The sequence below is a fragment of the Xiphophorus hellerii genome, chromosome 6, assembly GCF_003331165.1.
Source record: "Xiphophorus hellerii strain 12219 chromosome 6, Xiphophorus_hellerii-4.1, whole genome shotgun sequence".
In the NCBI taxonomy this organism is placed as follows: domain Eukaryota; kingdom Metazoa; phylum Chordata; class Actinopteri; order Cyprinodontiformes; family Poeciliidae; genus Xiphophorus; species Xiphophorus hellerii.
In genome coordinates this window covers 25392765-25403819 of record NC_045677.1, presented here as the reverse complement: position 1 = coordinate 25403819, position 11055 = coordinate 25392765, and the positions used below count along the sequence as shown (strand labels likewise).

Genomic DNA, 11055 nt, shown 5'->3' with positions numbered 1-11055 from the left:
GGGGGGACACAAAAATATTTATCCCATTTGTGCTGTTTAAAAGGCAAAACGCCATGGGAAATGATAAATCTGAGTTTGGAAAAAAATTATACCTCACTCATTATTTTAACATGAACTAAATAGAGATAATTTCATTAAGTCTAAGTGACCAATTTTATTCTGTTTTAATGTCAGTGAGTGAATGAAAGTTGTCTTTTTATGTGTGTGTGTGAATATTTGGTTGCAATTACCATATGATTGTTCAGATGATAAAAAGACAAAACAACAGTTTAGAAAAAACTATAAATAGCTCTATTGACAAGGGAGATATGTTTATACGCAAGAAAAAAAATAGTCTGATCACAGGCGAGGTCTAAAGACCATGATTCAAAGAATTCAAGCTTTCATAAAAATCATAAGGTGCCACAAAGAACTACTTATTTTTTTCAGTCATAAATCATTTCTGTATTTTATATCAAAACAAAATGTCATAAATAACCAAAATTGTCTTTCCAGGAGTATCAGTAAGAAAAAAGAACATTTGTCAAGTTGAAACGAGGGCATCTGTAAACATGTTTAACCCATTAATATGCTTTGCTCTGAGCCAGTTGTAGTGCTAACTGCATTTAGGATTGACTTTCTGCTGGAGGATTCAGGTAAATAAAGCATCCCCACAGGATGATGCTCATCATGAAATGGCTACCTTGGTGACAGTGTGTGCTTATGCTGACATTCAGTGTTAGTTTTCCACTTCACGTTTTGAATGTATGTAAAAAAAAAACTTTAATTCTGGTTTAAACTGATCAGATCACATCCTTTCCTCCTGAATAGTTTGTAGCAAACTGAATAGTTTGCCGCAAACGGCTCTGAAGCTCCTTCAGAAATAAGATTTTTCTGCTTCTCTGATAAATTCCTTATCTTTCCCAGCCCGTCATTCAAGGCGAACAGAAATGTCTTGATGGATTTGCAGCTGTCTTACACTCAGTCATTTCATTTTCAGATAATCTATTGAACTATATTGTTTTTAACCTAAACCTTTTTTTTTTACACTTTTCAACTTTATCAACAATCTGTCTGCTGAGTTCCTTCGTCTTCCAGAGGCTATTCTCTAACAAATGTCTGAAGCATTCACAGAACAGCCATTTCTATTTCCACATTAAACCACAGGTAGACTCTGCTTACACATTTGGTGAATTTTGTAGGCGACTGGTTGCCCTGGATTGTATTTGGGAAATGAGAGAACAGGAGGAGGATTACAAATACATGTTACACTTTTCAGATTTGTTTTTGTGAAAAAAAAACCAGTGTGTCCCTTTCATTTCACAATGATGAAATCATGATGCCCTGTGCTGTGTTGGTCTTACATCACAAACTATTCAATTAAAACACTTTGAAGTTGGTGCTTTTATGTGAAAGAAAAAGGTTGTAAAGGTTTTGTGTGCCATGTGAATGTTCTTAACAGCTGGCAGGAGAAGAAAACTCATTAGAAAATAGCCCTGACTTTATTAGCAATCTTAGTACTTCTTGCTTGCAGCGACAGGAACACTTAAGGGGACAAAATCTGTTTTTTTAAATAGTGAACAAGAATCACCAGGTGGTTTGCTTTTAATGAAAGAAAAAAAACATATAGAGTTTAATCAGAATAATTTCGTGCCCTTTACTGCTAAACCACATCCAACGGAAATTATGTTAACCTGCAAAAAATGCTTGGCAGCTACTCACAACCTTTTCACATTTTTGCAAAGTGACAAAATGAGATATAATTTTCATAAAGGCTTAATTTTTTCTGACCTAACGAGCAGGTGTGGTTCAGTGAACATACATGACCTTTTCAGAAATGCTCTGCTTCAGATTCAGACGCAGTGCAGTCGCAGACTTTAACTGATGCACCTGCTCAGCTGCGCCGTCCGAACGACCAGCTGGTGGGGGGATAATGCAGAGCAAAGCTATTTTTTTATTTATTTATTTTTTACTGTTTTGTTTAGGCAGAGAAAAAGGATTCAAATCGCTTGACATAGCATTTAAAGACACAATGTGCTTATGTTTTGAAAGGTTTTTCTTGATTAAAGCCTAGTTAGTTAGGTACAAAAACATACTTAAGATTTTGTCATATGAAACAGAAATGCACTATTTACCTGGCAGAAGATGCAGTCTATTATTTGTTTTGCAAATGTAATTTCTAAAAATGGTAAGATTACTAGATTTTATTTTTTTTTTCGTAGGTTAAAATTTATTTTGTGGGTCAAATCTGATTAAATATATTTGAAAAGATCTGGTTTGGAAGTAATTCGGACCACATTTTATCTGTTTGAACTGGTCCAAGCTTTATCGACAAGCTGAGCAGAAGTTAATCAGATAAGCGTTCGCTCACCATGCACCTTGTCACCTTTAACATGTTCTTTTTCTTTGGCCATGCCCAGTCCTTTTGCACAACTGAATACATAATTTAATAGATTTTGCAGTCTGCAGAATATTTTTCTTGATTTTAATTTGTTCAGTTAGTGGAAGAATAAAAAAGCCCTAATCAGCATAGATTATTTTATTGAGGAGACAACCTGTGTCTTCTCACCTGCTTAAAAACACGATTTGAATAAAACACATGCACTCACCACCATTTTATTAGGTGCACACTGCCAGCAGAACTCCCTGATGCTTTCAGAAGATAATTCTTCATGGCATAAAGTAGACTTGGAAGTGCCTGAAACATTCCTCAGAGACAATGGTCTAAATTCAAATGATAGCATCATACATTTGCAGCGAATGTCTTGGCTGCATATCTTTATATAAATCCCCCTTTCCACTATGTCCCGCATTTTCTTTTAAATATATTAAACATTGTGCAGGAGCTCTGTGCATTCAGGCTGAAGGATGTTGTGAGGATACACAAACCGCATAGTATCTACTGCGACATTTGCTGACGCCAAAGCAACACCTCTCTTTAAATTCAACATATTTATGTGTTAAAGTCCCATGTATCAGGAGTTTCTGATGTGAGATTCTCATTTCTTTCCCATTTCGACTTCAGCAACTCATCTTTACCATAAATGCCCAACTGCACTGAGTTGCAGCTCTGATTGGTTGATCTGCCATTTGCATTAACAGGCAATTCCACAGGTGTGCTGTGACTGAATATGCTGTATGCAGCAAACAAAGAAAGAACATGAACAAACAATAATAATGATTGAAGAGTTAATATGCAAGCACAAGTGACATCCTGTACCAATGGTTATGACAAAAGAACCAAACAAGCATGACTGAAGGTGCTTTGTTGTTTGATTAGCATGATACATGGAGGTTTGCTGTGTTGTCTGTTATGTTGAGCAGCTTGTGGAACATTATTCTTTCTCCAGTCAGCTGCAGGGCTTTTATGGGAGTCTCTAAAACAGAGCCAGTCTCCTTAATCTGCTTATTCCGTTTCTTTAAGTCACTGGCTCTGATGTGTTTGCTCCAGCAGATGGCTTCAAAGGAAATGGCACTACTTACTGAAGATATACACCATGTTGCTCCAAATGTTGAAGGAATTAAGTTTCACCAAGAAGGTAAATGTATTCTGTTGCTTTTTTTTCTCCCCAGGTAATTTCAGGCTTTCACTGCCATTTAGATGAAAACAGTCTTTTGCTTATTCGTGCTGTTTCCAAAGTCCCTTCTCTTCTATGTACCACTCACATTAAAAATGAGGTGATGCTTCTTAAAGCTGACCACAAAGTGATTTAGTCCTTGCTTATATTGTATACTAATTGTCTATGATTACATTTTCTGTTAAATACGATCAATTAACAAGGATTTCACAGAAGGCTTTCATTTTCCACGCTTTTTAGATCTTGTCTGTCCAGTAGCACAAGATAATTAAAACATCAACATCCCAAATATCAGACATTTATTGTGTTCGGCCGCTGAGTCACTAACATGGTAGAGGTTGAAAGTGAAGATGAAATAATGACTTACTTTAATATCTTTACAGCTTAAGGATAATAATCTTTACAAAGCTAAACATACAACAGTTGCTGTTGGCATCAAAAAAAAAAAATTAAGATGTATTTTTAAGAAGTAATGAAAGCTTTCACTTCCTGTCATTGGGGATAATGAGTGTTTGATCCTCAACGAGCGAGTCAGCGTTCTGGCTCCCACAGATTGGTTGTGTGCACATGTGGTACGATCAATCAGTCAATCAATTAGAGATCCTCCTGAGCTGAACTCATTATGTTCATTAAGCACATATCTCCACAAAATCAATTTCTTCCTTTCCAGCTTCCCCTCCTCCACGGTCGCAACCAAAGAGCTGTCAAAGGATGTCAGGGACAAGATACTAGGTCTGCACAAAACTGGAAGGGGAAACAACAACCTTCTGCACTAAGCTGTGTGAGAAGTTGACAGCTGGTGGTTCAGTTATTGGCAAAAGATAGGAATAGGAAATTGCCCTCATCTTTAAGGTTAATGTATTATGATCACGAATAAGGTCAGAAATCAGCCCACAACTCCACAGGAAGAGGTTGTTCATGATGTAAAAGGACTTGCAAAGAGCAAAAATGGAGACGCACCATGAACCTGCAGTAGAAAGGATATACGAAAAACTTGTCTCAGTTTGTCGGAGAATATCGAAAATATTCAGAGAAGCTTCTAAGGAAGGTCCTGTGGCTTATTTTGCAATAAATCATAGAGACTGGATGATATAACTGAAAAACATATCACTATATAAGCATTTGATATCAGTCTATCTATAATTATTAATTAATTTTTTGCTTTAAATATACAAAATATTACCAAATCAGTGACATGACCTTTCCACAGTTTTCACTCCAGTATGTTTCTTAAGGAATTATGAGGCACATTAGTGAAACCTTAAGCCCCAGTTACTAAACAGGTTGTTGCTAGGTAACCAAAGAGTGAGTTAGTTGATGCCACCAACCTGGCTTACTACATTAAAGTACTATTTTCATTGGCAGATTATTTCACTTATTGGGTAAATGTCTTGTTATAAGTGAAATAATCTGCCAATGGAACAAGTACTTTTTCATAAATATTAAGGAATTATTGACTGAAAACAAGCTCCTACTTCTTGCTAAAAAGTTACTTGTAGATTAGTTTTGTCGTATTGTAAGTCTACTAATATGCTTACAAAAGAAACTAGACTAAAAATACTTTGTAGGATTTTGTGTTTTTGCAGTCTGGTAAGTGACCCAATACTTTTGGCGATGCAGTGTACACCATTTAGTTTCACAGAGCTCTTCATGACATGTTTAACCTTTTCTTTCAGCCTGGATGAGATTGTGGAAAATGTTGAAAGACCAGAAACCTATGTGAGGAGTATGGCACAGGATATTGAAGTAGACACTTTACAGGGAATTAGTCATATTGCAGTGCGGGAAGAACTCAAGCATAAAATCAAGCCTCAAAGTAATTGGCAATTAGTTAGGAGATATTTGGAGCTTATTTGACACAGGATCGTTTGCTGCATCTGTTGTGCGAGCCCAGCGGTTGACCTGCCGTATGTCGGAAAAGACGGCAGACTGTGAGCCAACCGAGACGTTGCATTGGCTTTGAATCAAGCTGAAGACTCAATGAAAACTGGATTCAGTGGCACAGCTCACTGCTTCGCTCATCTATTTGGACAACAGACACCAGGACTGCCTCAGAATCCCAACAGCTGAACACTCTGCTGCTTCCTCATTATAAACCTCGAGGCCTCTTATCGATCCCTCATTATCATGTTTATTGTAAATACTGTATGCGTTATGTAGAGAGCAAGGTTTCATTTGTAGCGTTGACAGCGGTGATTGATGAGCTGTTGTTAACCGAAGGGCCACGTGTGGGAATATTAAGCAGGTGGGAAAGCATTTGCTGATGGGGAGTTGAGAGGGGAGAGAAACCCTGGGAATGGTGTGGGGCAGGGGATGTAAAGCTCAGGTTACCCAGAGAGAAGGGAACATTGAGGGGGGTAATGGGATATTTGGTGTGGTGCAGGGTGCCAGGCCCAAAAAAAGCCAGCAGCAGTGTCTTCTGCACATGTTGGTGGGAGACCCCAGCAGATCCCAGACCGCCGAACTTGTCATTTACTGTATAACCTGCAGACGTCTGGACACCAAGCATGGGCAGAGGGGTAAGTTCATAATCTTTTTTTCAGCAAACAAAAAAAAATAGCACTTTTTAAATACCTGTAAGTTTTAATGTAATAAAGCAATGGGTTTTGAACCAGACGGAGCAGAAATGGTAAACCAGTGCGTAGAAGTGAAAAAGTATCCACACCAATTCAATATTTTCACATACTGTCATGCTACCACCACAAACTTCTGTATTTTATTAGCATTTTTTGGGTTATAAACTGGCAAAATGAAGGATGTGTAAAGTTCAAGATGCTGGTTTTTAAAAATAAAAACTCAAAAATGTAGCATGTGCTTTCAGTCTTTGCTGTGCCACGTTGCAACTGTTTTACAACCATTCTACATCTAAAGACTAACATTTTTAATATCAATTTTTTGGAAAGAGATTAATCTCAGTCAGATTACATGAAAACATCTGTAAACAAAAAAAATGAAGTCCTACAAACATAGATTTATGTTTAAACAAAATCTAGTATTTTCAGTCTATTCTAGTGCAAATATCTTGGTACACCTGAAATAAGACAAAACTAATTTACAAGTATCTTTTATAAAGATATAGGAGCTTATTTTTAGTACTTTTTAAAATGATTGACCTAAAACAAGCGCCTATTTCTTGAAAAGTTACTTGTAAGTTTGCTTGGTCTTATTTCAAGTGTTGTAAGATATTTTACCAAAACTAGACCAAAAATAGTTGCTAAGACTTTGTGTTTTTGTAGCGCTTCTTCCTTCTTCTCTTCAACTCTAATAAACTTCGATCTGTATCGAAAGATATAAATCCCCACGTCATGATGCAGTCACCACCATATCTTCCCATGCATGTGGTGTGTTCAGGGTGACGTTCAAATGCTGGTCAGCATTTTGAAAATATGCAAAATAAGGTAAAGTCTTGATCTCATTTGACCAAAGTAAACTTTATCTCTATTTTTCTATCCCAGATTCTCTAACCTGAGCAGTGGATCATCATGCTTTGTTAATATTCATGTTGTTGTTTGTTCTCTAGCTTTATTTAGTTGTATACAAAATAAATACAAATGCAAGTTTGTGGTTGTAGCATGACAAAATACTTTTACAAGACTCTGCTTGTATGTTGTGCTCCCAACATGTGTAAGGGGAATGAAGTCTGTGAGTATTCTTTAGCAACAAAAGCCCCCATCTCAGGTTGATGGCCCTCCTCCCCAATAAGTTTTGTTCCTCCTCGCTTGCTGTTTATCTGGGTTATTTTGTAATTTTCCCTGTATTCTCTCCATCAGGCCTCATTCCATTTAGCTTTATGGGAGGACAGCCTGGTAATCTTCCTCGTGCACAGTGGGGGGAAATTGCTATGCCAGACACATTTCAGGCTCTCCACCGGCTCGGCGCTCCCTCTTTGGCTCTTTTTTTGATTAGGTTTTCACCGTGTCACTCACGTGCACGCTCTCCCCTCACATTCTCCCGCCTTCACTGCTGCACTGACATGCACACGTGCTTGCTAAGAGGAGACTGACAGCGGCAGATGATTTCCATGATGCGCCATTCTTCCAACTGTTCCCAACTCACACACACACACACACGCGCGCTCGCAAATGAGGAACTTCCACTGTGACAAAAAAAATCTTTTCCATATTCCGTGAATGGTTTGCCAATAGTGCTGGGAGATTGAAATGAAACGGCATACACAAGTCCATTGTGCTTGTAATATACTGCCATGAATGTAAATGTCCTTGGTTTAGGCTCCTGTTTGTTGTATCTGTGTTTTTCCACAGTGGGGGACAGAGAGTGGAGGGAAGAGGAAGAAGAAGGATAAGGACCTGGACGAGCTGAAGAAGGAGGTGGCCTTGGTGAGCAAACATGCCGCCCCTGTGCCGTGATTGATTTCATCTCCGCTGCTCCCAAATGATCTCCAAATAGCGCTACGCCACAGACACCAGATTATTTAACAAGGCTATAAATGAAAACCGTGGCCCGTAAACAAAATGGCAATCCAACTTGCTCTGTGCAGTCGGCTGCAGACGAGCCGCAATGCCGGCCTGTTTCTCCTCTATCTGCTCAGCCTCCCTCTGGCTGCTCCGCTTTGTACTCAGAAAGACTCTGAATAATTTGTGGGCCACCAGCAGCCTGGTGCCGGGTTTCTGCCTTTCGCAGAGCTGTAGTTCTTTGAGGTGCTGTCAGAAAGCCACCAAGCGATGCCCATGAAAACTGGGTTAAGTTTTACTTCTTGCACCACGTGTGATAAAGTAACTCCTGTCAATAAAAAGTAGGCCTCCATCTGATTAAAGGGGAAAATCCCTTTGAAACTGTCAACAGTGAGTTTTGTGATTGCCACATTTTACCTTCATCACTCTGCTTCATATGCTTCTTCATTTAGTTCCTCCCATTTCTGTTGTTTTTACACAGTAAATCACCTTAATCACCACTAGCTGTTGGGGGATCAATACTGACTATAGCCCAATATAAATAACAGCTGAATGTTTTGAGAACACAAGGTCGTTCAGATGAGTTTTGGCCAAATTGCTTCCTGCTGACTGAGGTTTCTGTTAGTAAAGAAAGTGAGAGATTTTGCTCTTTTTTATGCTGGGTAAGAAAAAACAAACACTATTTATTTTGTAAGATTGACGCAATTCCCAGAGATGATTGCTGATTAATGTCTTACTGCAAAACTTCTAAATTCAAAAGACCCCCAAAGATGACATGATTACAGGTTATTTGTGGAATATTACCAACAAAGCTGTTTCGTTGCAAAACCATCAAATCCTACCTGATAAAGAGAAATTGATTGTCCATTTACTGGAAGAGGCTTTTTTAAAAATTGATGTAGTGACAAGGCACCAAGCTGAGTTTCTGGGCTGTGGAAAACTAAACTGGTTCCTTAGTGAGTTTTTATGAGACAGTGCAGCTGTTAGGAGTACTTATGGGCAGCCAGTAGATCACAAGGCAGAAACAGCAATCAGGGAGATTTCAGTTTGGAGAAACGGAGAGAAGTTCTTATAAAGGAGTCAAGCTAAAAGTCTCTAAGAACACAAACTGTTCAATATAGATTTTCTTTAGTATCTAAAATAACTGAAAATTATCCTAATATTTTGAGTCTGCATTACTATTTGATGGTACACCATTATACAGCCCACACTTTCCTGGAACATTGAGGCTACTTTCCAGAAATAACGAGGTCTTTTCTGGCGCTTACTGAGCACTTTCATAAAACCTACTGGTTATCTTTTCAGAAGGATAATTAGGGTAATTAATGGAACTCCAAAGACACTTTCTTCGAGCTTTTATGCAAATGACTGGTTACTTTACTGGTCACTACTTGCTAGCCTCAATCAGGAGTCAGACCGTGCTTTGAGGTGGCTAGACAATAGAATAAGTTCCTGGAACATTATTTTCCAATAACCTTTTTGGATCTTACTGGTTACTTTACCAGAATTGACTACATACTTTAAAGAACCAGACTGCAGCACAAGGTGATTTACATTATGGTACATTCCCTTAAACTTAGAGGTAAATTTTAGGGAACATTTTATGGAACCATAAGCTCCATATGAAAAGGGCTTTGCCGTACGTACGTTCTGGCACATAAGCAGAAAGTTTTGAAACAAAAGTACCTGAAAAGTTCTTGAAAGTACATAGTAGCTTCTGGTGAACTTAAAACACAACAAGTACCTTAAAGTAACTAGCAAGTTATGAGAGAGTTCCAGTAATTGCTAATTTGTCCACGGTTATCGCCTAGTCACAATCAGTCATAATGTTCTCAGGTTGGAAGATCAAAGGAACGTCTTTTTGTTGAGTCATGCTAAATTAAAATCTTATCATGTTTTATGCTTTCTCATTTTTCAAATACACAGTTTCAAGTTTTAACAGATGGTTTTTAAAATGATATTTCTGTAACGACTTCAACTGCAGCGACTAAAATATGCTGGTTCTGAAAGTCCATCAGGAGTTTCTCTATTTTCAAAGCTCTTCAGTGTGTTTGAACACTTTAAGTAATTTGTAGACATCTGCACTACTGACTATGTTAAACTTTCGTTCTTTACTTACAAATTCTTCCCTCAACTTTCCAAATGTGAGGAAAAAGGTTTGAAGCAGCACAATTTCTTAAATTTTCCTTCAAATTATCCAAGTTTGCCAAACTACTTCATGTCTACCTTTAGTTCTACTGGTTGCGCCACTGAACTTCTGTCTAAGACTTTATTTTAAACAATGGGAATTGCATTTTATCAACAAAAGGTCCTCATAAAAACCTGAGTGTGTAATAAAACCTGATTGCCTGCACATCATTTCACCAGATGGAAGAATAAACATTTTGCTAATCCCTGCAGAAAATGGCTAATATTTGTCAGGAGGGTTTACTTTACAGCAGCCCTTTGTACTTGAATGGAATGTGATTAAATGTCACCAGAGTGAGTTTGTGCTCTAAATTCTTCTGTAAAAGGAAAACAATCATGCCAGCTATGTTTTAAAGTTTATGTAAATTTAGACAATTCCTATGAGAACGTATATGTAGCTCTAGAATACTGAGAGCAGTGTAGTAGCTGTTAGCTGGTTAGCTGTGTGAAATCCAAATTGTAGGTTCAATTCAGCAATGGATGATGCAAATAAATAATTATTTTTCTAGATGTAACCATGATGTTTACTTTTTACCCCAGATTGAGCCAGATGTTCGCTTCAATATGCACAGACAATTTTGATGTTAGGTGTTTTCAACCCTGCTTCAGATAGCCATATTTTTCTGTTTAATCTGATTTTCACAGCTGTTATTTAGCTGAAACCCGCATTCTTTGACCGAATTCTACAAAATAAGGCATTATTTTCATTGTCAGACACTCTCTCACTCAGCCTGCATACAAACATTCTTTTCATCAACAGAGGAAAGGATTTAAATTATTTCCAGAAATGATAACAATCAGTGAAAAACAGCAATATACTGCCAAGAACAAAATGTCACTTTGACCCGTTCTCCAGCTGCGCTTTCAGATAGACAAAATTGTCCCTTTGACTTTGTAAA

General features: G+C 37.8%; 1 protein-coding gene across 1 annotated transcript in view; it reads left to right on the top strand.

Moving 5' to 3' along the window:
- Positions 1-5921: 5921 nt before the first annotated feature.
- Positions 5922-11055, top strand: part of atp1a2a (ATPase Na+/K+ transporting subunit alpha 2a) — a 60997-nt gene continuing 55863 nt past the window's right edge. The window contains exons 1-2 of the mRNA XM_032566485.1: positions 5922-6076; positions 7820-7894. Of these exons, the coding sequence (XP_032422376.1) occupies positions 6065-6076; positions 7820-7894 (87 nt within the window). The 5' untranslated portion in view covers positions 5922-6064. The remainder of the gene's footprint in view (positions 6077-7819; positions 7895-11055) is intronic.